The 21,799-nt window shown below is 67.5% G+C and overlaps 9 protein-coding genes across 9 annotated transcripts in view; 5 read left to right on the top strand and 4 right to left on the bottom strand.

The window, feature by feature from the left end:
- The first annotated feature begins 949 nt into the window (after positions 1–949).
- On the top strand, positions 950–3,575 carry FA09DRAFT_330258 (DUF1900-domain-containing protein). Its single transcript, XM_025742532.1, has 9 exons — positions 950–1,087; positions 1,174–1,185; positions 1,268–1,605; positions 1,710–2,029; positions 2,143–2,208; positions 2,264–2,475; positions 2,571–2,670; positions 2,754–3,273; positions 3,386–3,575. The coding sequence occupies exons 1-9, from the start codon at positions 1,004–1,006 to the stop codon at positions 3,426–3,428; spliced, it is 1,695 nt and encodes a 564-aa protein (XP_025597851.1). The 5' UTR covers positions 950–1,003; the 3' UTR covers positions 3,429–3,575.
- FA09DRAFT_330257 (hypothetical protein) lies at positions 3,516–7,983 on the bottom strand. The gene is made up of 6 exons (XM_025742531.1): positions 6,914–7,983; positions 6,298–6,849; positions 5,186–6,241; positions 4,624–5,119; positions 4,276–4,553; positions 3,516–4,206 (listed from the first exon to the last, which is right to left on the bottom strand). Exons 1-6 carry the CDS (start codon positions 7,493–7,495, stop codon positions 3,631–3,633), a joined length of 3,540 nt encoding a protein of 1,179 aa, XP_025597850.1. The 5' UTR covers positions 7,496–7,983; the 3' UTR covers positions 3,516–3,630.
- Positions 7,984–8,226: 243 nt separating this feature from the next.
- FA09DRAFT_339075 (NAD(P)-binding protein) lies at positions 8,227–10,109 on the bottom strand (the record flags this gene model as incomplete). The annotated part of the gene is made up of 12 exons (XM_025744174.1): positions 8,227–8,244; positions 8,311–8,401; positions 8,471–8,683; positions 8,739–8,756; positions 8,825–8,830; positions 8,898–9,068; positions 9,189–9,280; positions 9,347–9,366; positions 9,615–9,645; positions 9,717–9,786; positions 9,864–9,905; positions 9,976–10,109. The coding sequence occupies 12 exons, from the start codon at positions 10,107–10,109 to the stop codon at positions 8,227–8,229; spliced, it is 906 nt and encodes a 301-aa protein (XP_025597849.1).
- A 944-nt stretch (positions 10,110–11,053) lies between these two features.
- On the top strand, positions 11,054–12,092 carry FA09DRAFT_339074 (thioredoxin-like protein; the record flags this gene model as incomplete). The annotated part of the gene is made up of 4 exons (XM_025744173.1): positions 11,054–11,105; positions 11,157–11,400; positions 11,546–11,686; positions 11,759–12,092. 4 exons carry the CDS (start codon positions 11,054–11,056, stop codon positions 12,090–12,092), a joined length of 771 nt encoding a protein of 256 aa, XP_025597848.1.
- Positions 11,996–13,858, top strand: FA09DRAFT_39373 (hypothetical protein). Its single transcript, XM_025745632.1, has 2 exons — positions 11,996–12,888; positions 12,961–13,858. The coding sequence occupies exons 1-2, from the start codon at positions 12,193–12,195 to the stop codon at positions 13,645–13,647; spliced, it is 1,383 nt and encodes a 460-aa protein (XP_025597847.1). The 5' UTR covers positions 11,996–12,192; the 3' UTR covers positions 13,648–13,858.
- On the top strand, positions 13,859–15,534 carry FA09DRAFT_39295 (heme-dependent catalase). Its single transcript, XM_025745631.1, has 6 exons — positions 13,859–14,458; positions 14,524–14,554; positions 14,628–14,659; positions 14,727–15,029; positions 15,104–15,242; positions 15,321–15,534. Exons 1-6 carry the CDS (start codon positions 14,069–14,071, stop codon positions 15,503–15,505), a joined length of 1,080 nt encoding a protein of 359 aa, XP_025597846.1. The 5' UTR covers positions 13,859–14,068; the 3' UTR covers positions 15,506–15,534.
- A 50-nt stretch (positions 15,535–15,584) lies between these two features.
- Positions 15,585–17,348, bottom strand: FA09DRAFT_39416 (concanavalin A-like lectin/glucanase). Its single transcript, XM_025745633.1, has 3 exons — positions 16,573–17,348; positions 16,023–16,486; positions 15,585–15,935 (listed from the first exon to the last, which is right to left on the bottom strand). The coding sequence occupies exons 1-3, from the start codon at positions 17,034–17,036 to the stop codon at positions 15,808–15,810; spliced, it is 1,056 nt and encodes a 351-aa protein (XP_025597845.1). The 5' UTR covers positions 17,037–17,348; the 3' UTR covers positions 15,585–15,807.
- A 2,026-nt stretch (positions 17,349–19,374) lies between these two features.
- FA09DRAFT_330252 (DUF1753-domain-containing protein) lies at positions 19,375–20,371 on the bottom strand. Its single transcript, XM_025742530.1, has one exon. The coding sequence runs from the start codon at positions 20,359–20,361 to the stop codon at positions 19,657–19,659; it is 705 nt and encodes a 234-aa protein (XP_025597844.1). The 5' UTR covers positions 20,362–20,371; the 3' UTR covers positions 19,375–19,656.
- A 367-nt stretch (positions 20,372–20,738) lies between these two features.
- Positions 20,739–21,799, top strand: part of FA09DRAFT_330249 (hypothetical protein) — a 2,018-nt gene continuing 957 nt past the window's right edge. Inside the window, exons 1-3 of the mRNA XM_025742529.1 lie at positions 20,739–20,811; positions 20,879–20,893; positions 20,953–21,257. Coding sequence (XP_025597843.1) covers positions 20,809–20,811; positions 20,879–20,893; positions 20,953–21,257 — 323 coding nt within the window. The 5' untranslated portion in view covers positions 20,739–20,808. The remainder of the gene's footprint in view (positions 20,812–20,878; positions 20,894–20,952; positions 21,258–21,799) is intronic.

The raw sequence follows: 21,799 nt of genomic DNA, 5'->3' as shown, positions 1-21,799 counted from the left end.
CCCATGCGGCGCCGAGCCGGCGGGCAGGCGGGGAAAGATACAGCGACGGGTCGAGGTGAGAGGCAGTGCAGCGGCTGCGCGCAGCGACGAGAGGTGCGGCTGAGGAGTGAGGCAGGTGGGTGTGTGTGAGGGTGAGCAAGTGGTGGAGGGACGCAGGCCCGGCGAGCTGCCAGCAGCAGCCGAAGTCGAGTGCCGCCGCTGCAGCGCGCGCGATGAGCTTCGCCGCCGCCGCCGCGCCGCGGCCTGCCTGCGTCGCGGCACGCGAGCGGCCGTGCTGCAGCGCCAACGGCCGCACCTGCTTGCGAGCTGCCAGCTAGAACGACACTCTGGAGCATCTGCGCAGCCTTTGTGCGACTGTAGCACAGACACGGTCAGCACAGACGGCGAGCGAGGCGGGCTAGAAGAGACGGTGGTCCGGGCGTCCGACGGGCGTGGGAGCTGTCAGGCGGCGATTTCCGCGGAGGTGAGGGTGCGTCACGTGCACGCGCGCGAGGGAGCACGGGCGCGGGCGTCAGTCGAGTGGATGTGCGCGGCGCGGCGCGCGAGGGCAGCCGAGCAGCGCCAGGACTGTGCCGTGCGCGAAGCTGCCGCGAGATCTCTCTCTCTCTCTCTCTCTCTCTCTCTCTCTCTCTCTCTCTCTCGCGAGACGTTGGCTGCGTTGAGGTGCGTAGCGCAGATGTGCGGTGTGCATGCTGGGCTGCGTGCTGGGTGCGGACGCATGCGGGCGCAGGGGCAGCAGAGCACGCGCGGCGCGCGCGCGTGGCAGTGCGGAGATGGCGCCGCGCCAGGCACGCGATGAGGCGGGCGTCGGGCGTCGGGCACTGCGCCAGTGTGCCTGATGGTGCAGGGTGGAGCAGCAAGCGGCGGTGCATGCGCTGGCCGCGTCGTCTCGCGCGCGCGCGCACGGCTCCTTTGCCGCCTCCTTCTCCGCCTCCTTCTCCTTCTCACCCATCCACCGACTCTGCCCATCCAGCCCCATCGCGCCCTCACGCCCACTCACACCATGAGCCGCTTCGTACGGCCCTCCAAGTACCGCCACGTGTACGGCACGGCGGCGCGCAAGGAGGACTTCTACGACAACATCAAGGTGCGGGCGCCGAGCATGCGCTGGCGCCCACATTGCGCTGACGTTGCTCTCCCTCTCTCTCTCTCATGTGTGGCTGTCGCGCGCAGGTGTCGAACAATGTAAGTCTGCCTCGCTTGCTGCCACTCAGCAACTTTGCGCTGCGCTGAGCGCTGCTGCTGATGCCTTGCTGTGCGCCGCCAGGCATGGGACACCAACCTCGTCGCCGGCAACGGGCGCTTCGTCTCCGTCAATTGGGCCGCGTCGGGCGGCGGCGCCTTTGCCCTCATCCCCGTGGCGCGCACGGGCAAGCTGCCCGACATCTACCCGCTCTGCCGCGGCCACAGCGCCTCGGTGCTCGACACGGCCTTCTCGCCCTTTGACGATGCCTTTGTCGCCAGTGCCAGCGACGACGGCACCGTGGGCCTCTGGCGCGCCAACGAGGAGGACTGGAGTGTGCTGGATCTGAGTGAGAAGGAGAGGGAGAAGGCCGGCGGAGTCAAGGATCTGCAGCCGCTGAGGAAGCTGCATGGCGGAGGTCGGTGAGTGAGGCACGGCGAGGCACGGCCAGAGGGGGGGCAGAAACAATGTCGATGAGGCCTGGAGGAAGAGGCAGGATGCTGATTGCATCTATCCTCGCTCGCAGCAAAGTCGGCCAAGTCCTCTTCCACCCCGTCGCCAACCACGTGCTGGCCGCCGCGACGGGCGACCACGTCATCAAGCTGTACGACGTCGAGGCGGGCGGCGACGGCGCCCAAGTCGAGATGACGGGCTTCAGCGACTCGATCCAGTCGCTGGCGTTTGACTGGACGGGCACGACGCTGGTGGCGACGTGCAGAGACCGCAAGCTGCGCACGTTTGACACGCGCAAAGGAGGCAAGGCGGTGCAGGAGGCCGAGAGCCATGGCGGCATCAAGGGCGCACGCGTCGCTTGGTGCGGACAGCTGGATCGCTTCATCACGACGGGTGAGTCGAGAGAGGTGGCAGGGAGGGCGATGCAAAGCGGGAGAGGGATGGGGTGGGGTGGGGGGGGGGGGAAAGTGGGACAGAAGAGGCTCACATACGCGCGCGCTTTGCAGGCTTCAGCAAGATGAGTGACCGGCAACTGTTCCTCTGGGATTCCACCAACATCAGCAAGCCGCTCAGTACGTCTCCTCCTCATTGCTCTCTCTCTCTCCTCTCACGCCCGCGCTCCTCCAGAGCAAATTGTCCTGGACTCCTCCTCCGGCGTCATCATGCCCTTCTGGTCGGACAACAACATCTGCTTCCTCGCCGGCAAGGGCGACGGCAACATCCGCTACTACGAGCTGGAGAATGACGAGCTGCACTACCTGACGGAGTACAAGAGCACGGAGCCGCAGCGGGGCCTGACGTTTGTGCCGCGGAGGGCGCTCAACGCGGATGAGAACGAGGTGAGTGGGCGTGGCCGCTGGCGCGGAGAGGAGGGATGGAGGGGATCAGGCGGCGAGAAGATGGCAGCAGCTGACGATGCTCATCTGCCAACCAGATCGCACGCGCGTACAAGGTGACGGGCAACATGGTGCAGCCGATCAGCTTCCTCGTGCCGCGACGAGCCGAGAGCTTCCAGAGCGACATCTTCCCTCCTGGTGCGTCTGTTTGTGTTTCCTCTCCTCTCACTTCCAAGGCAGCCAGTGTGCTGAACAACAGCGTGTGATCTCGCCTCCCACAGCGCCCTCGAGTAAGCCCGCTCTCAGCGCCGCCGAGTTCTTCGCGGGCAAGACGGCCCAGCCCAACCTTGTCAGTCTGGAGGATGGCAGCGGCGTCAAGAGCAGCGGCGCCGCTCCCTCGGCTGCCTCTGCTGGTGCGCCGCGCAGTGCGCCTGCTCCCGCCTCCGCACCAGCTGCCACGGCCTCCTTCGCCTCTGCGCCGTCGAACAGCACGTCTGCCGCCGCCGCGCCCGCTCCTGCGTCTGCAGCTGCCGCGCCGGCTGCGCAGCCTGCGCCTGCGCCCGCGCCCAAGGCGCCCGAGCCGGCCACGCAGCAGCGCGCCGCCTCGCCGCAGAAGAGCACCTTTGCGGCGCTGCGCGAGAATGGCCACGCTGCGTCTGCGGCGGCTGCCTCTGCGCCCGCGTCGGCTGCGGCAGCGAGCGGAGCAGGCGACGCAGAGGCGCGCAAGGAGCTCGAGAAGCTCAAGCGCCAGCTGGCGGAGCGCGATGCGCGGATCCGGGAGCTCGAGGTGGAGAATGAGCGGTGAGTGCTTCTTCCCCACCCTCCACCCCCGCCCCTTCTTTCACTCCGACTCTCCAGCGCTTCGCCCCGCGGCGCGCTGCAGATCGCTGATGTCTGTCTCTCTCCCCCACAGGCTGCGGACGAACCAGCAGCGCGTGCGCGAGGCTCTCATGTGAGAGGGCCTCGCTTCCGCCGACGGACGGACGTCTTCTCGCGCCTAGCAAGCCTGCGTGTCACCCCTCCCTTCCCCCTGAATCTTGATCGTCCTGGAGCTGTGCTGCGCGCAGCAGCGGGTGCGATATGCGAATTGGTATGTGAGAGCAGCACGGGAGAGCGGCATGGGAGGAGCAGGCAGCAGTGATGGGGTGGGGGCAAGTTCTATGCAGAGGGATCGGAGGAAGGCTTCATGAGCTCGGCGGCCGCCGCGCGCTGCAGCGACGACGACGGGCGCGGCAGGGGCGCCGGCGCGCGGATCGTCGTCGAGCGCGGCGAGGCGGGGCGCACTGCTGCTGCTCTGCTGCCGTTGCTGGCATGGCTGCTGCTCGAGGCGCCGCGCATCAGCAGCACCGAGGCGAGCGGGTCGCGCCGCTCGTTGGTCGGCGTCGTCGTGGGCGAGCCGGGCAGCAAGTTGGAGCGGCGGCGCGGCACGTGCGGCGAGCCGAGCAGCATGGGACGCATCGGCTCGAGCTGCCGCAGGTCGTAGATGCGCACCGTGCAGCCTCCTGCGCTGCCGTTGCTGCCTGGAGGAGCTCGTGTGTGCGGCGAGATGCGAGCGCTCGTCGAAGGTCGCATCATGCCACCACTGCCCAGCGCGGGCATCGAGCGCGGAAAGGGACTCGTGGAGCGCGAGCGCCGCGGCTGCACGCTGCCCGAGTCGAGCAGGCCCATGTTGGCGCGCATCTTGCTGCGGCTGCGCCCCTTGGAGCTGCGGCTCTTGCTCTCGGACCTTTGCAGCTGTGCACGCAAGTGTGGGCCCGTCAGTAGGAGGCGCGACTCGGCGGCGAGCAACGATGAGCAACTCACGCGACGACGCAGAAACTCCGAGTTGATGAGCTGCACCACGTCGAGATCGCCAACGCCGTCGGCGCCATCGTGTGTCGCCAGGCGCGCCAGGCTCGCCATGGCGCTCGAGAGGGCGCCGTAGGAGTGCAGGAAGCGCGCGCCGTCGGCGGCGCCGGCCGCACTGGCGTCGGTGACGGAGCCGAGCACACTGCCCGTCGTCGAGCCGGCCAGTGCCGCCAGAGGCACGCTGCCCACGAGGCGCGGCGAGATGTGGTGTGAGGAGAACGTGACGAGCTCGCCTGAGTTTGCAAGCGCGTCAGCTCTGGCCCGGCAAGGCGCTGCGGAGCGCCGGCGCCACGATCAGCTCACCGTTGGGCCCAAAGGAGGCGCCGCATGTCTGTGGCGGCAGGCGCAGCTGCAGCACCGCCTCCTCATCCTCCGACTCGTCCTCCGTGTCATTGACAAGCGGCGGAGCGACTCCCGGCGTGCCTGGCACCGTATCCGCCGCCAGCGACTCGCCGAGCAAGAAGCGCAGGCACGCCTCCATGCTCGGCACGCCCGTGTACAGCGGCGCCGTGGCCGCCTCGCTGACGCTCGCCGTGCCCGCCAGCGACTCGAGCTCCTCCTCCATCGCATGCGCCACCTGCTGCCGCGCGTGCGTGCCGAGGATGGCCGACAGGTTGCGCAGCAGGAAGGCTCGCGTCTTGAGCGGCACCGAGGCGTTGTGCTCCAGCTCGAAGCGCGGCGCCTTGGCGGGGTAGGCCGAGGGATAGACGAATGTGACGCGCAGAAACGCAGGCATGCCCCGCTCGATGCCCCACGGCCCGTACAGACTGCAAGTGCAAGTGCGCTGTGCGATCTCGATCTGCAAGGGCGGGCGGTGTGAGCAACTTGAGTGCTCCACGCACGCGTAGAGAGAGGCGCAACTCACCCGCTCAAAGGTCACGCGACTGAGGTACTTGCTGATCGCCATGACCTCTTCGCCGAGTGTCTGCGCCGCATCGGGCGCATCAAGCTCATGGTCCGTCGTGGCGCCCGCCTCGCTCTCGGAGAGCTGCGCCTCGGCATTGCCGGTGAGCGTGGCGCGCGAGCCCGACATGCCTCGCGCCGACGACGAGCCATTGCCCTCCTCTCGCTCCGTCCTGCGCGGCCGCCGCGTCTCGGGCTGCATGCGGATGCCCGAGATCCAGCCTACGGCGTCAAAGCCAGCGCCTCGCTTTGGGCGCATGCGCGCAGAGCCCATGCCCCACTGTTCTGCCTGTCCGCCGGCGCCGCGCGTCATGAAGCCCGCCGAGGCGGCCGCAGCGTGCTCTTCCTGCTGCTGCCTATGCCGTCCCTGCTCGCGGCGCCGCTGCCGGCGCTCCTTGTCGCGCTCGCGCTCCGGCTCTTTGCCCTGCTTGCGCCGCAGCGCCTCGCGCTGGCGCTCGTTGGTGTCCATGCGATGCAGCGAGCTGCGCTGCGACTGGCCCAGCACATGCGAGCCGGCAGACATCGTCGCCGAGCCCACGGCGGGGCGCTGGTACGAGCTGCTGTGGCGCAGTGTGCGAGTGGCCGGCACGGGTGCCGCCAGACTGCTGCCCGGAGCCTGGGCGCCGGCGGAGCGCGAGAGCGGCAGCTGCCAGTTGCCCTCTGCGCCGGCGAGGTCGGAGAAGCTGCGGGCATGCTTGCTGAAGCTGGCCGCCGCGGTGTGGCCCAGGCTGGAGCTGAGCGGCCCGCTAGGACTGCCATTGCCGCCGGCGCCGCCCATCGCAGACGAGCCGTACGGCGACGTGCCGCTCAGACGTGTGCCGCTGCCTCGGCCGCTCAGCAGCGACCAGGTGGCGTCGGTGGGCGGCAGAATCGACGATGCTGTCGCTGGCGTCTGATCGGCCGACTCCATGCGCGTGTGTGCTTGCGCATCGGACGGAGGGTTGCGGAACGAGATGTCGCGAGCGTTGGCGCGCGTGTGGAGCACGTTGATGCGGCCGCCCGGCTTGTGTCCGACTGCCTGTGCTCGCAAGGGATCAGTGATCGGCCCGGCGCAGACGCTTTGCTGCGACTCACTCTCGTGGCCTCTTCGCTGACGGGCCAGAGCCGCAGCGTCTGGTCCTTGCTCCACGTCAGCAGCTGCCACTCGCGGTCGTCGTTGTCGCGGTTGTTGCCGCCGCGCGTGCGGAAGAGGTACTCCTTGACGATGTCGCGATGTCCCACGAAGCGCTCGACGGGCGCATCGGGCCGCTCCTTGGACCACATGCTGAGCGACGTGTCGCCTCGCTGCGGCAGCGTCATGATGCCGCTGCCAAAGGGCAGATGCCGGGCTCGCCAGACAGGCGTAGGCGTCTCAATGACCGCCTCCGGCTCCGTCACGAGCTCGCGATGTCCGACGGCTCGCTGTGCTGCAGGACTCGCCAGGTCCCAGTACTTGACCGAGCCGTCGAGCGAGCAGGTGATGAGCCGATCCAGCCCCAGCGACGTGTCGCGCGACCAGTCGATGCCATAGATCTTGGACTCGTGCGCCTCGATCGTCGCCAGCGGCAACGCGCCCTTGCGGTCGTCCCAGATGAGCACCTTGTTGTCGCACGAGGTAGCGAGGCGATGCGGCGACGCTCGGTTCCACTGAGGAAGCGACCACACTGAGCTTGCCAGCGCTCGGCGGCAGCGACGCTCGAGGCAAACTCACCTTGACCTGCGTCGCCGCCGCGTTCCACGCGCTGTAGCCCTGCTTTGGGCGGCCCGGATCGCGCATGTCCCACGCCCACGTCCAGCTGTCAATGCCGCACGACGCCAGCACGTCGGGGTGGAAGGGCGACCAATTGATGTCCGTGATGCCGCGGCCATGTGCATGCAGCACATGCTCCACCGCCGACGAGCGCGAGATGCGCGGCGCCGCCGCTGCCGTCGCAGGCTGCCGATACGACGGCAACGAGGGCATGCTGGCGGCCGTGGCGCCTGACATGCCGCGCAGAGAGGCAGCAGAGGGAAGATGCACGGGCTGCGCTGCCGCCGGCGGATGCAGCTGCGACTCGGGGCGGTCCAAGTTCCAGACGAGCAGCTTCTGGTTCGACGTGCTCGCGACCCAGTGCGCGCGCGCCGGGTGCGGGTTCCACTGGCAGTCGGCCACCTCCCAGCGGCTCGAGTGCGCCAGGAAGCGCGGCGTGTCGTACGGATTCTCCAGGTCGACGATGAAGAGGCCCTTGCGCGCCGCCAGCACCACGTCGCGGTTCGCTGCCGGGCAGGCATCAGAGTCCAGAGCGCCGGGCATGGCGCTGCCCACGCTCGGCTGCCGCACTCACCCGGACTGATGCTCATGCTGCCGACGGGCTCCATGAGGCTGATTTGGCAGCTGCGATAGAACGTTGTCGAGTTGCGCTCCTCCTCCTCGGGCGTGGCCTCGCGCGTGGGCGCGCCGTGCTGCTGTGTGTGCGTCAGGGCCGAGCGTCCCTGCGACGGCGGCGCCGCGGCAGGGCGGGCCGTCTGAAGGGCATCGAGGCTCGAGAGACTGGTGCGCTGCGGCAGATAGCCGGCGCTGCTGCTGCCGCCGGCATCGCTGTGCGGCGCGCGTGGGTCGGACGTGGCGGTGAGGGCGGTGAGGGAGCGCTGCGGCGAGCGCCGCGGCGTCACGAGCGACGGCGGACTGGCCATGGCCGCCGGCGCGCCGACACGCGGACGCTGAGCCGCAGCAGATGAGCTGGCCCGGAAGGGCGCGAGAGCGGGGGCCAGGCCGCGGCGTGGGGTGCGATGGGCGACTCGAGAGGAGATGAATGCAGGAAGGAAAGCCGCTCGCCGGCGCGCCTTGAAGTTGCCCACCGCGGCGGCGGCCCGTGCGTGAGGCGCGCCCAGCTCGATCGGCCGCCTCGAGCTCGTCTGACTCTCACACCACCACCACCACCGTCTCTGCCCGCAGACGTCGCCTCAGCACGCATCTTTCTATTTCATCGCCACTGCCCATCGCAGCAGCTTCTCGCTGTCCGCTCGGCTCTCGTGCTGCGCCGCTCAGTCCGTCGCCGGCACCTGCGCCGAGGTGTATTCATCAGCTTCATGCCTCTTCGGCTGGCACCAAGTACGGCACAGACGCACCTTCTGCACGGCGCCGCCATCCACGCGCAGGCGCGTGCCGTTGGCAAAGATCGAGGCGCGCGAGGCGAGGTAGAGCACCGAGGCTGCGTGTCTGTCGGGCGGGCGTCAGTCGAAGTGTTTCAGTCCCGGCGTGCGCCCCGAGTTGAGTCTGCTGCCTCACTCGTGTGGCCAACCCGCGCGGCCCGCAGGAATCGCAGCACCGTTAGTGCCCTCGAGCTCTCGATGTCCCGTCGCCGCGTGCCGTGCGCCCTGGGCGGCCGTCATGTCGGAAGGGTAGAGGCCGGGCTCGAGCGTGTTGCAGCGGATGCCGCTCTCGGCCAGCATCGTCGAGAGCATGGCGCCAAAGTGCGACGTCGCTGCTTTGGACATGTTGCTGTGGGACAGCAATGGCGTCAGAACAGAGAATGCGGAGAGAGCAGAGGACGTACTAGAGAGCATTGATGATGCTAGATCGCGAGCCGAGGGCAGAGGCATGAGTCAAGACTGTCAGAGTCAAGCCGAAAGCACAACATACGGGAGCCTGGTTGCGCAGAGGTGTGTCAGCTGCGAGAGTCAGCATTGCTAGACACGCGCTCTCTATCTCTCACTTGATCACCGCCGCATTGGAACTGACGAGCATGACCTGGCTCGTGTAGCGCGGCCATGCGCCCGCCGCTTGCGTGGCATGCCACGCCGTGCCCTGCTTGAGCAGCGGTAGGAAGGCCGTTGAGCAGAGGTAGGGGCCGAGCGTGTTGACTGTGGTGCCCGCGTGAGCGAGACTGTCGGCGGGGGCCCAATGATGAGGCGTCGAGTCTGAGGCGCGGCTCGCCTTTGAAGCTGCGTAGCAGGCGTCAGCCGGTGCGGAGGAACGGAGGTCAACGCGGCAAAGGACAACGCACATCTCGCTGAACTCTTCCTCGGTGAACGAGTCGAGCTCCGACTGCATCTGCTCAAAGTTGGTCGTGTCGAAGCCGCCTTTGCCGTAGTTGTCCTGCAAGAGCATACGCATGCTAGTTGAGAGACTAGGCAGGAGTGTGATGTAGCGAGCATGACGCACCATGAAGCGTCCGGCGATGCCTTGTGGGGAAGTGTCAATCAGCGAGGTTGCAACTCACGCAGAAGCCGCGCCTCGAGAAAGGAGCAAAGGACGCACCGGCGTTGCAAAGGAGAAGGTCGATGCCTCGCTCGCCCTGCGCTGCACTGATGGTCTGTACAGCACTAGCGATTGACGCCTTTGACGTGACGTCGGCTTGCGCATTCAGGCAGTCGTCAGCGCTACTAGGCTACGCAGAGAGTCCTCGCACGTGGAAGAGCACACGACGCACCTTGAACAGCCACCAGCTTGCCCGGCGAGTCCTGAGGGGGGGGAGGGGGTCAGAAGACACACTCAGCCACGGACATGATCCCACCGCAGGCTCTCGACGTACAACTGGAATGCTAGCTACTGCCGCCTCGAGCACCTCGGCTCGCCGGCCAAGGATGTACACTTGTGCGCCGCTGAGCGGGCCAGGCAGCGAGACAAGCGCGTCAGCAGAGACTTGGCTTTTGCGCGCTGAGCCGGCCGGGCGGCTGACCTGAGTGCCAATGCCTGCGCGGCATACAGGCCCAGTCCAGCACTGGTCAAGCGCGCATCGCATGGGTCATCAGTCGCACGACACGGCAGGGCAGGGGCCAAGCTCGACTTACGAGCCACCCGTGACGACGGCCACGAGACCAGCCACGTCGGCGCGGCTCGCGAGCTGGGCAAAGGCGCCCAGACTGGACGCGGGCCCGCCGCCGAAAACGCTCGTGTCAGGTGCAGGTGCCGGTGTTGCGCTCATGTCTGCTGAGAGGCGGGGATGGTGCCAGGACGGCGGAGCGGCTCGGAGCGGAGCGGAGCGCACGGGCGCGCGGCGCGTACCAGTGCGTGATGTGCGCCAGCAGGGCGTGGGAGCAGCACGCCAAGGATCAGCGGCGCCAGCGCTTAAGTCCGGCCGGCGAACCCGCGGCCGTTGGCAGCTCGGGTGGGCCTGTCGGTGTGCTGCCGTCCATCCAGATGCAGGCGCAGCTCGGACGACGGCGCAATCTCGTCTCTTGCGCAAGCTAGGCTGCGAGCTCCCGCGTCTGCGCCAGGCACGCCAGGATGCGACAGGCGCAGCAGCACATCGTTACGGCTGGAGTTGCCGCGAGCTCCGGCCAGTCAATGAGAGGCACGTACGACGCTCTCGGCAGAGCGCTGCCGAGATGGAGGCAAGGCTCTGCGCCGCAGCTGTCCTGTCGAGGCCGCCACTCGACGAGCAACGGCTGCAGCGACCGGCGGAGCGCGGAGAGGGGCAGGCGGCTGCGGACGAGACGGCTGCTGCTGCGGCCGAGAGGAGAAGGAGAGGGGCCCACGCCCGGACGCCGGGAAAGCGTGCCGGGCGCATCCGGCGGTGGCCGAGGCGCGCGCCGCGCCGCTCCACACGCTCGCGTGCCGGGCTGCCAAGGCGTGCCGCCGCCCGGCACGGCGAGGGCGCTCTCGGCCGGAGCGGCGCTCGTCTGATGATGGCTCGTTGCCCTTGCCTCTCTCCGGCCCTCTTCAGTCCACCTCCGCATCCACCACATCGCCACTCCCTCCTATCGCTTCATCTTGCCTTCTGTGTTCACGTGTTGCCGCTCTCTCCGCACAACGCCCCTGACGCCTGCTCTCTCGGCGCTGCTCTCGTCACCTGCGCTCGCTTGCCGTGGCGCGCCTCCTGCACCTCCTTCTCGCCTCGTCCTCGCCTCGCCGTCGCTGCGCCCCGCCATGCCCGCCGCCTCGCTCATCCCGCTGCGCATCGCCGTGACGTCGGACAACAGTGCGTGGCACGTTCCTTCTCCCGCTTCGTCCACTCACTCACCTCGCACAGTCTGTCCGTTCTGCTTCATCGGTCTGCGCAAGCTGCAAGCCGCGCTGCGTACCTCGCCCTACACCTCCGGCGCCGAGGCCGTATTTGCGCCACAGCTGCACTTCCTGCCATACCAGCTCGACCCGACGCTGCCGAAGGCGCAGGCCGTCGACAAGCGCGAGCGCTACATGCGCAAGTTTGGCCCGCGCTTCGTGCAGATGGAGAGCATGATGAAGGAGCGCGGCGCAGAGGAGGGCATTCATTTGTGAGTCCCTTGCCTGCCAGGCAACGCCGCTGCCGTCTTGGGGGCGGCATGGGTGGACGACTCGAATGCCAGCCCCGAGGCCGGTAGTGCCTCTGCTGCTTGCCGCCGTGCGCTGCCTAGCTGACCCCCACACTCGCCTCCACAGCGACTATGACGGCCCGCTGCGCAACACGTTTGACTCGCACCGCCTGCTCTCGCACGCCTATGCCCAGGGTGGGTGGGAGGCGCAGCTCCGGCTGCTCGAGGAGCTCTTTCCGCACTACTTTGAGCGACGAGGCGACCCTGGGTGAGTTGGGCGGCTAGCTGGATCAGAGCCTGTGCCGCTGTCCCCGCAGTGCTGACACGCACTGCGTCCCAGATCGCACGAGGAGCTCGCCAAGCTCGCCACCGACGCCCATCTCTTCCCCTCCGTCGACGCCGCCCTGTCCTGGCTGCGCGGCTCAGAGCAGGCTGCAGAGGTGACGTCGGGCTTCGAGCGCGCGCGCAGCAAGGGCATCACCGGCGTGCCCTTCTTCGAGCTGGAGGCCGGCGAGCCCGAGGCGCTGCGTGCCGTCGCCGAGATCCCCGGCGCGCAAGACGCACAGTGCTTCAGAGCCATCATCGAGCGCATGGCGGGCAAGGCAGGCGTGGCGCACAAGGAGGCACAGGACTTGCCCGAGGGAGCGCGCGTGTGCGGGGGCGCAAAGTGCTGAGAATGGCAGCGGCAAGCAGGGCAGTCATGCTCCCTCCTTGTCCTTCGATGATTCTCTGTGCTCCCTACGCCCTCCGTGTTCACTTGTTGCTGTAATCGTCATGATGACCCTCTCGTCGCCTGAGCAGCCTGCCGGCAAGTGCGCAGTGGGGGTTGCTGGGGCACCATACGCGCCTCGTGCAGGCTTCGTGAGCCATCACAGATTTGCAGAAGCGCACGCTCTGCCGTTCTGCATCGGCTGCGTCCTGTCTGAGCATCAGACGCAATGCCGAGCTCCTCCAGCAGGGGCGGGCGGGTGTCGGCTCAGGCGCGGACGTGCCGAGCAGCCGACGCGCCCGCGCATCCTTGCTTCCCGACGTCCATCACCTCTCTCGGCCTTCACCAGCGAGCCTTTCCCGCAGAGATCGCAGCACACAGCGCTCATTCAAGCCATGCGTGTCCCCTCACGCACGCGCGCCGCGCTCGACGCGCTGCTCAAGGCGCACTTCCCCGCTCGCAGTCGCAGTCTGCTGAGTGCTCCAGCTCGCGCTGCGCTCCTTGACGAGCTGCTCCTCCTCTCCCTCGGGCTGCGCTCTGCCATCCTTCTCTCGCTGCCCAGCAGCGCAGCGCACGCTCTGGCTGCAGCATTGCGCCGCTGGACTGCGCCGCTCAATGCCCATCTACTCGTCTGGCTGCATCAGCCGAGCGGCGCACTGGGCGTGCTCAACGTCGACGAGGTGCTGCGTTGCGCCGCTCAGCCGACACAACAGCCAGTCTGCGTCGATGTGCGTGCCGAGAGCAGCGTTGGATCTGTGCTGGTGAGAGAGACTTGTCCCGATTGTTCTCTCGCACTTGAGGCGTAAGCTGAAGCGCATCACCTCGCACACCAGCCGGCGCTACCTGCCTCGTCCCGAGCGCTGCTCGACGCTCTTCTCGCTGCCTGCCAGCGCCTTGCGTCGGCCGAGCAGCAGCAGCAGCAGCAAGCAGCAGGCCGGCTACTCTTCCTGCGAGGCGGCCCGCGCGAAGCTGGCGTGGCGCTGGCGGGCTGGCTGCTAGGCTACAGCGTGCTCTACTGTCTCGGGCCACACGACTTCGACTGCGCCGCCACGCCTTCCGCAGAGCTCGTGGCTCAAGTGCCACTGCCGACTGCGCCGCAGGAGACGCAATGGGACGCAGCGGCGCCCAACAATCTCAGCGATGCGCCGCTGGTGCTCTTCCAGGCGCTGCTGCTCCAGACTGCGCCGGCCACTGCCACGGCACAGCGCGAGGAAGCGGTGCTGTATGCCTTCAGCGTGCCGCACGCTGCGCTGGCCGAAGTTGCCGCCAAGCTCGAGGGCGATGATGCTGGCGTCGCTTCTGCGGCGGCAGATGAGCGCACATGTCGCGAGACGCTGCTGGCGCTCATTCGACGGCGCCTGCAAGCTCGCCAGCAGCGTGCCCTGGCGCAGCTGCGCGCCGCGGCACCCGCGACGCTCAACGACAACGACGACGACGACGATGAGCTGCTGGCGTGGCTCGAGACGCTGCGGCTGGATGCGGCGTGCGAAGAGGTCACCCTGCCGCTCGTGGCGCTGTGACGCTGAGCAGAGGGGTCGCAGCTGGGACAAGGGTGGAGCACGATTGACACCAAGCCTCCCTCGACAAGCATGGACCATGCGGCCGCCGCAGCCCAATCAAGCGCGGGCAGTCCCCACCGGCGGCATCGCAACAGGACCACGCTCACTGGCTGTGCGGCAGTCTCTGAGGGAGGAGGAGCTCTCCTGCAGCTCCACATCAAGACGCTGCCGCTGTGGCACGCGGTACCGCACCGCCGGATCGGACGCGCACCCTGCGGCATCTCGCGCCTCGATCGGCGTCCGACGCGGCGCTAAGCCGCATCTCGCGGTGACGTGTGGAGGAGAGGCAGCATTGGGCGGATGAGGAGGCCTCTCCACAACACAAGGCGGAAGGCGCTCACCGTCGCTTCTCTGCAGCACACCACATCACCACGGAACAAGCATGACAGCCGACAAGTACATGCGCTGGGACGCTGCGGGCGTCGAGCACGGCGCAGGCGCAGAGGAGGATGCGCTGATTGCCGAGGTGTGTGCGCAGATCAACGAGTCGCAGACACGCGTGCGCGATGCGCACCACCATGCGTTTACCGGCACGCACGTCAAGACGCACGGCGTCGTCAAGGGCTCGCTGGAGGTGCTGCCGAACCTGCCGGCGCACCTCGCACAGAGCATGTTCGCCAAGCAAGCGACGTACCCCGTCGCCATTCGCTTCAGTTCAGAGCCAACGGACCTCGTGCCGGACACGCAGCGTGCGCCGAGAGGCATGGCAATCAAGGTCTTCAACGTCGACGGCGAGAAGCTGCGCCAGGACGGCAAGGATCCGCGCACGCAGGTGAGGCGCGTGTCCTGCTTGGGCTGAGGTGTTGAACGAGTGCTGACAACAGCCTTCTGGCACAGGACCTCGAGTTCAACAATGCAACCGCGATCGGTGAGCTGCCGCTGCCATGCACGCAGAGCACCGTTGTCACTTGGCTGAGCACGACGTCTGTCTCTCAATACAGAGCTTGGCAACGCCCGCGTCACGCGTGACATCGTGAGTCGCGTGGCAGCGCCGACTACTCCTCGCGCGCGTCAGCCAGCTGACACGGCCTTTTTGCCAGATCGGCCTGCGTCTGAAGCACAGCGACGACGCCTCGGCGCTGCAAGCCGAGCTGAAGAAGCGCGACGACTACGCAGTGCAAAAGGCGCGCGACGAGATCCCCAACACGCCGCTCGTGGCGCACCGCCAGTACAGCCAGGCGGCGATGCGCTTTGGCGACTATGTGGCAAAGCTGGCCCTCGTGCCTGTAGGCGACACACAGAAGGCGCTCGAGGCCAAGGAGCTGCCAGAGGAGACCAACGAGAAGACGGGCCTGCGGCAAAATCTAGAGCAGTTCCTGCAGCAGAACACGGCGACGTGGGAGGTGAGCGTTTTGCGGCCGACCGGAGCTGCTCTGGCCCCTTCTCACTTTGCTGACCTTTCATCTGCCAAACTCAGCTGCAAGCGCAACTGCTCGAGGATCTCGAGCAGCAGCCCGTCGAGGATGCGCGCGTCGAATGGCCGCAGGACAAGTTCCCGTACCAGACGATTGCGCGGCTGAGCGTGCCGCCTCAGGAGTGCTTCCTGCCCCAGCGAGGTGAGTCTGAGTCGCTGAGGCCGGCGTGGCTGGCACCTCGAGCGCATTTCGGTCACTCTGACTGCGGCTCTTGCACAGTCAACTTTTGGCGCGACCAAATGCGTCTGGATCCCTGGTACGGCCTCGCGTCGCTGCAGCCGCTGGGCAGCGTGAACCGGCTGCGCAAGGGCGTGTATGCCGCCTCGAGCGCACATCGGCGACGCCTCAACGGTGGCGTGCCTGTGGTGAGCGTGGCGTCGGTGGATGAGCTGCCGGACGAGTAAGGGGCCAGCGCCTGCGCTCAGGAAGAGGAGCCGAGGACGGAGCAAATGGGATATCAGATTAGCGGCCGGCAAGCTGACGAGGCAAGAAGAGCGGAGAAAGTGCGGCGCGGTGGGCAGGCTCGCTGGGAGGGAAATGGTAGAGCCGGTGACTAGGAGGGGAAAAGGAGCAAGTGCAAAGCAAGCGAGCAGTTAGCGGGGGGGAGGCGGGCACGAGGGCGAGAGGAGGGATGGCAAAAGAGTGTGAGGGTGGGGGGTTTGGCGGAGGTCGCAGCGAATGCAGTTCGAGGGCAGGGATGACACCTTTAGACGGTCGAGGCGCGGTCGGTGCCGATGACGGCCGGCTCGCCCGACTTGGCGTCGAGCTTCTTGGAGAAGCCGTAGTTGCGGCCCGCGGAGAGGGAGCTCGGGTCGTTGCATTCGATGGTGAGCGCTGGCGAGCGAGCGATGATAGGGTCAGGACGTGGGCAGCGACAGAGAGCAAGGGGAGCTGCAGAGGGGGCGCAGGGGGGCAACTCACACTTGAGCTGCGTCGTGAACGTGCCGTACTGATCCGCATTGGCGTAGTCCGGCTTGCCGCCGGTCCACTTCTGCGTGCCCTTTGCCATCCTGCTCGAGTCCCAGACGCTGACCTGGGCGCGCATGGGTGTGGCGGGGTACTGGAAGCGGCCCTTATCGTCCTTGAAGTCCTTCCTGTAGATCGTCTTTACCGCCTGCCCATCGATGCTGTACACGATGCGCTGCGCGTTCCAGTCGAGCGTGTAGGCGTGCCAGTCGGCCGTGTCGAAGCCTTGGGGCATCGTGATGATCTGGCTGTTGCCGTCGGCGCCGTGCAGCGACTGGCCCTGCCAGAACATGTTGAGCTGCACCTGCCGCGCCTTGCCCGCCGTAATCTCAAAGTCAATCTCGTCGCCCGTGGGCGAGAAGAAGATGAAGGTGCCGACGACGCCCTTGTCGTTCTTGTGGCGCATCGTCGCCGTCACTCTGCGAGAGAGAGAGAGAGGGAGAGAGTCGCATCAGTCCCCTGCTGCTTCTGCCCGCTCGTCTCCGCTCCACGCGACCCCACTCACCGGCCATACATGATGTAGTCCGTGGTGCTGATCGTCGCGCCCGCCGCTGCCTCGCCGCTCTGGCCGACGGTGGCATAGAGGCCCTGTGCGCCGGTGCGCAGCACGCCGCTGTCGAGCGTCATCTGGGCGGTGCTGGGGTCGCCATTGTACTGCGCGAGCGGCACGGTGGGGTTGCGGCTGTTGGTGAAGTCGATGGCGCGGGCATTGCAGCGCGGCAGCGCCCTGCACGAGAGGGGCGAGAAGGACGACGTGGGATTGCAGCCGGCGAGACAGTGCTCGGCGCCGCTGCCGCAGTAGCCGGCGCTGCTGCAGCACGGCGCCGTCTTGGGGCAGAGCTTCGACGCCGAACAGCGGCCGTCGTCGGCCTTCTTGGCGGCGGCCTTGGTGCTGCCCTTGGCGCCCGTCTTGGCGCCGAGCGCGCCGAGCGAGAGGGAGAGCACGAGGAGCAGCGAGAGACGGACCATGGTGGGCGGGATGTGGGGGGATCGGGAAGATGGGAGAGGGGCAAAGAGGAGCGTTGATCAGGGTCTCCCCTGTCGGAGGCCGCGTCCGGCGAGGGCGTGTGTGTGTATGTGTGTGTGTGTGTGTGTGTGTGTGTGTGTGTGTGTGTGTGTGTGTGTGTCGTTGCCAGCTGCCGATGCCATCGCACTGCTGGACGGCCTCAGCGTCTTGGCTGGTGCCAACGGCCTGGCCTAGCCGACAGGGTGCCTGCATGCGCAACCCAAGCTCGCAGCTCGTCCAGGGTGCAGCGTGCAGCCGCAGGCGCACACGCAGGAAGGGCCGCTCGCAACGGAGAGCGGCAGCGGCGTTGCAGGCGCTGAGCGCCGGGATGGCGGAGCGGACCGAGAGAAGCTTTCGCCTGCAGGAGGAGCGCAGCTGTGTCTGCAGGCGCTCGCGGTGGAAGTCTGAGTGCCGAAGCTCTGCCCGCTGCTGCTGCACAGATCTGCATGCGCCTGTGCTGCACGCCGCTTCTGCCGCAGAACGCCGCCAAGGCAGAGACGGCAGATCTGGCATGGCATATCGCTGCCCCATCAGGCGCAGGAGAGGCCATCTGCATGCGAGCGCCATGCCGCGGCGCTGCCGGGCGCTGCACGCGCACGCGGTTGCAGCGGCAGCGCAGCGGCAGCCGCAGCGGCACCGGCGGCAACGGCATGGCGGCTGGCGTCTGATGCTGCCGTCTGCACCTCGAGGGCGTGCCTGACAGTAAGAGTCTGCGTTGCGAGGCACCTCAGCTGCCCGCGCTCCCTTGGGGCTTGGCTTTTGAGCTGCAGCAGGAGGCAGCCGCGAGCCTTCGGATCTTGTTGCCCTTCTCTCGCTCTCGCCTCGCGGGCGCACCGCATGCTCATTGGGGGCGGCATGCGGGCGCGGCCGCGAACCGCCGGCGCCGTGCTGTGCACGCTGCGAGCGCAAACTCGGACTCCGCCGTGTCGCAGAAAGGGTGTTGATCGACGGCGCGCGGCGCGCGCTGCACGCGTTTGCCGCACCCGCGTCGTGTGGCAGCCAGCTGTAAGTCTGCGCCTCTGAGGGTGTGGCCGCTCGCTGCTCTTCGCCCAGCCTGCTCTGCCACGTTGCGCGGGGTGAGCGAGCGTACGGTCGGTGCAGCCTCTCTCAGCGCAGACGCCGCGCGCGCCGGCCCATCGCTGCATGCCCTCGCCGTGCCCAGCGGCCTGATCGCTGCATGCTGGCATGGCATGCCCCCCCCCCCCGCCTTTGCTTCTTGGCAGACACGCAGAGCGCTCTGCGCCATGCGTGGCCCAGCCTTTTGGACGCGCGCGCGCCCGCGCTGCAACGGCGCTCCTCGACGGGTCGGTGAAGGCGAGGGGCAGGGGGCGAGCAATGGCTCGGTGCACTCTGCCCAGTTTACGTGGTCCCTCTCTCTGTGAAGCGCGCGCGCACGTGTGTGGAAGCTCAGCGAGGCGCGCTGCCTTTGCGCTGGCTGAGCAGGTGTCAGTCATGGGAACTAGGCAGCAAGGGGTACCGAGAGTAGGTGATTTCTGCGTTAAGGGCGGGCGGGGGGGGGGGGGGGGGGGGGGGGGCGAAGGACGCCTCGTGCTTCCAATGCGGCCCAATCAGATTCGGAATGCACGGGCGCAGAGAACAGCCTAAGCCTGGCGGGCGGATGCGTGCCTCTCCGTCCGTCCCTTGCCCTCTCATATGCCCCCTTGCCCCACCTTGCCCATCTTTGGCGTGTGCAGCCGGGCCCGGTGGGGGGCAGGAGAACGGCGATTGGCCCGAGAAACACACGCATGAGCTGCCTTCTGCCACTGCTACTCGCTCGGACAAAGGGAAGATAGGGCAAAGACGCGCGGCGAGAGAGAAGGAGGCGAAGAAGGCAGAGGGGGGACACAGAGACTGCAAGAGAGAGGGAGAGAGAGACCTGGAGTGTCTCCGGCGCTTGTCCCAGCCCCATTCCCACCCATCCTTCTATGCGCCTCCTTAACCAGCTCTTGATGCGTTCCACGGCTGTATCACGGGACCGTACGGCTAAGCCCTAGCTTCGCTCCCTTTTGGCACAAGGTCTGCAAATCCTCACACCCCACCTGCAATCTACTTTCAAGGCAGAGAAAGCACCATACGCTTGGGGCGTGTGCTGCTCCGCAAAAACCTTCTTACTATTGTCTCTCTCTCCTCCTCTGCTTTCCCTCTTCTTCCTCCTCATCGTCACTCCAAGGCTCCATCTCCTCCTCCTCGTGCTCCTCGCGCGCCAGCGCCGCGTACGCGCCCTCGGCGCCGCCGCCGCCGCCGCCCGCCGACGCAGCAGTGGCGCCGGCGGCGGAGGGCGAGGCGGCGGCGGCGGCGCGCGTCAGAGGCAGGGCGCGGTAGGTGCCGTGCCGCAGATGGAGCGCGAAGGAATAGAGGATGAGGGCGAAGTAGAGCTAGGGGACAAAGAGAGAGAGAGAGAGAGAGGAATGGGCAGGCCCGTCAGCTGACGCATGGGGGGGGCAAAACGTCGCACACGCTCGGGTGCGTGAACAGCGCCCGCGCCGTCTCTCCACACGAGAAACGAAGAACCCTCTGCCCTATTCACTCCAGAACGCCTCTCTCTCTCTCTGCTTGCCTCATCCAGCGCTGGCCGAGTGCCCCTCAGCTCACTGCCCTCGGCCTGCGACGTGCGTGACTGCCACAGGGACATGGCCTCCTAGCAGCTCCTCCCGCTTCTCGCTTTCTCGCTGCCTCGCTTCCTCGGTCTCTCTCCTTTGGCCCGCCTCTTGTCGTTTGCCGCGTCGAACTCACCTTGAGCATGAAGCCGCCTGCGAGCACGGCGGCACTGAAGCCCCTCTCGTCGCTCCAGACCTGCTGCGCCGCCTTTCTCCTTGCCTCGCCCTCGAGGGGCACGTGGTGCTTGATGCTGCCCGGCACCTCGTAGCTCTTCTCGATGCCCTCAATAAGCGCCATGAGGCCCGCCTGGTGCGGCGCCAGCTGCGGGCGCCCGCCGTCGTGCGGCGTGTACACAAACCAGCCGATGCCGAAGAGCAGCGTCCATGCCGAGGAGAGCATGTGGTCTGCGAGAAAGGCGTGTGCGTAGCGCATGGTGCGCGCGGCGTCTTCGTCTGCGATGCCGCGCAGCGCCCAGAGGAAGAGGAGGATGGAGGCGCAGGAGTAGAGATAGAGGGAAATCTGCGCCACTGAGCCGCCCTGGAAGACGGCGAGCAGGCCAAAGACGCCGGCCGTCTTGTTGAACAGCGCAAAGAGCGAGATGATGAGCGCGCCCGTCTTGAGATCGAGCAGCCCGAGAAAGGAGGAGATGTAGAGCTGCACGGCGGGAGGCCGGAACCAGAGCCGCGTCATGGCTGGCGAGGCGAGGAAGGTGGAGAAGGAGAAGGAGAGAGACAAGCAAGTGGAGCGGCGGGCGAAGCGCACGGCGAGACGCGTCGACGTCACGTGCACCACGCACGCCGCGGCTCAGGGGCGCCGGCGCGTCTCGATGTCTTTGTGTTACATCGGCGCCGCGCGGGGGGCGCAGAGGCAGCGCCAGCGCCAGCACAGCACTGGCATCGCCGGCGGCGCGGCGCGCCTCGCTGTGTGGCGCGCGCGCCAGCCACGGCGCAGCGGGCGCACGGCCGCTGCACGCGGCCGCCGGCCTCGCCGCCGTGAGCGAGGCGCCTTGCTCGCCATCCACCACCACCACCACCACCACCACCACCACCACCACCACCACCACCACCACCACCACCTCGCACGGCCGCCTCTCGCTCTTCCAACTCACCTCTTCACACAACAGTCACATCGCCCACCATGGTCAGTCTGCCGCCGCAGCCTCGGCCCCTACCTCCTGCACTGACGCCTTTGGCCCGCTGCTGCGCAGGACCGCATCCGCGAGGTACGCTTCTCTCTCCTCTCCTCCTCACCCTGATGCGCGCCACTCACACTCTGGCACAGAAACTCAACTCGCTGCGCATCGAGGCCGACAAGTCCATCGAGCGTGCCGAGGCAGCCGAGGCGGCGACGAAGCGACTTGAGCAGGAGAATCTGACAAAGGAGCAGGAGATTGCCAGTCTGCAGCACAAGCTTTCGCTCGTCGAGCAAGACCTGGAGAAGGCCGAGGCGCGCCTGCAGGAGCACAAGAGCAGCAATGCCGAACACGAGGGCAGCCGCGCCAACGCAGACGACCTCGCGCGCAAGGTGGGCCTCCTCGAGGAGGAGCTCGACGCCGCGGAGAAGAACCTGCGCGAGACGACTGAGAAGTGAGTGGTGCCGCTCCGTCGAGGTGCAGTGTATGGCTCGGAGAGGATGCGTCGCAGGGGCGGCAGCGTAGACTCCGCCACTTGGGCTCTACTGCTCACTCGCAGGCCGCACGACGAGTAATAGTGCGGTGGGCGCATGGCAGGACATGCTCAGGCGGGCGGGGCAGAGAAGGCAGCTCGCCTGGTGCCTATCTCTCGGCCACAGAGGCGCGCCCACCTCGCAACGCCCTCGCGCGCACGGGAGGGAGGGGGAGGGGGGGGGGCAGAGGCGGGCAGAACTCTCGCCGGTTCTTTGGCCCTGCCCTTGCCCCCTGCGGCACGTGCGGGGTCAGCGCGGGCAAGAGAGGATGAGGGGGCAGCATCGCCTCCAAGCCAGGCTAGTGCCCCGGGAGACAGCGTTGGGCATCCTTTTTTTTGGTTTGCGCATAGATTCGGGGACAGGTTATCCTGCCCTGCCCTGCCCTGCCCTGCCCTGCCCTGCGACGCGCGCGCCAGCTCGGGGTGATGCGCCCCCCCTCGCTTCGCTTCGCTTTGCCCCCCCC

This window comes from Tilletiopsis washingtonensis (genome assembly GCF_003144115.1).
Source record: "Tilletiopsis washingtonensis strain MCA 4186 unplaced genomic scaffold FA09scaffold_12, whole genome shotgun sequence".
In the NCBI taxonomy this organism is placed as follows: Eukaryota; Fungi; Basidiomycota; class Exobasidiomycetes; order Entylomatales; genus Tilletiopsis; species Tilletiopsis washingtonensis.
The sequence above is the reverse complement of the archived record's forward strand: the minus strand, read 5'-3'. Positions and strand labels throughout refer to the sequence as shown.

Excerpts from the sequence above, each read along its gene's own strand:
- FA09DRAFT_330252 (XM_025742530.1), bottom strand. The coding sequence starts at position 20,361 with ATGACGCGGCTCTGGTTCCGGCCTCCCGCCGTGCAGCTCTACATCTCC.
- FA09DRAFT_39295 (XM_025745631.1), top strand. The coding sequence starts at position 14,069 with ATGACAGCCGACAAGTACATGCGCTGGGACGCTGCGGGCGTCGAGCAC. Across the intron at positions 14,459-14,523 it reads GCAAGGATCCGCGCACGCAG|GACCTCGAGTTCAACAATGC; the intron begins GTGAGGCGCGTG and ends CTTCTGGCACAG. Across the intron at positions 15,030-15,103 it reads AGAACACGGCGACGTGGGAG|CTGCAAGCGCAACTGCTCGA; the intron begins GTGAGCGTTTTG and ends TGCCAAACTCAG.
- FA09DRAFT_330257 (XM_025742531.1), bottom strand. The coding sequence starts at position 7,495 with ATGCCCGGCGCTCTGGACTCTGATGCCTGCCCGGCAGCGAACCGCGAC. Across the intron at positions 5,120-5,185 it reads GTCGCGTGACCTTTGAGCGG|ATCGAGATCGCACAGCGCAC; the intron begins GTGAGTTGCGCC and ends CCGCCCTTGCAG. Across the intron at positions 4,207-4,275 it reads CGGAGTTTCTGCGTCGTCGC|CTGCAAAGGTCCGAGAGCAA; the intron begins GTGAGTTGCTCA and ends TTGCGTGCACAG.
- FA09DRAFT_330258 (XM_025742532.1), top strand. The coding sequence starts at position 1,004 with ATGAGCCGCTTCGTACGGCCCTCCAAGTACCGCCACGTGTACGGCACG. Across the intron at positions 2,030-2,142 it reads GGATCGCTTCATCACGACGG|GCTTCAGCAAGATGAGTGAC; the intron begins GTGAGTCGAGAG and ends CGCGCTTTGCAG. Across the intron at positions 2,209-2,263 it reads CAACATCAGCAAGCCGCTCA|AGCAAATTGTCCTGGACTCC; the intron begins GTACGTCTCCTC and ends GCGCTCCTCCAG.
- FA09DRAFT_39416 (XM_025745633.1), bottom strand. The coding sequence starts at position 17,036 with ATGGTCCGTCTCTCGCTGCTCCTCGTGCTCTCCCTCTCGCTCGGCGCG. Across the intron at positions 16,487-16,572 it reads GACTACATCATGTATGGCCG|AGTGACGGCGACGATGCGCC; the intron begins GTGAGTGGGGTC and ends TCTCTCTCGCAG. Across the intron at positions 15,936-16,022 it reads GTTCACGACGCAGCTCAAGT|CGCTCACCATCGAATGCAAC; the intron begins GTGAGTTGCCCC and ends CTCGCTCGCCAG.
- FA09DRAFT_39373 (XM_025745632.1), top strand. The coding sequence starts at position 12,193 with ATGATGACCCTCTCGTCGCCTGAGCAGCCTGCCGGCAAGTGCGCAGTG. Across the intron at positions 12,889-12,960 it reads GCAGCGTTGGATCTGTGCTG|CCGGCGCTACCTGCCTCGTC; the intron begins GTGAGAGAGACT and ends CTCGCACACCAG.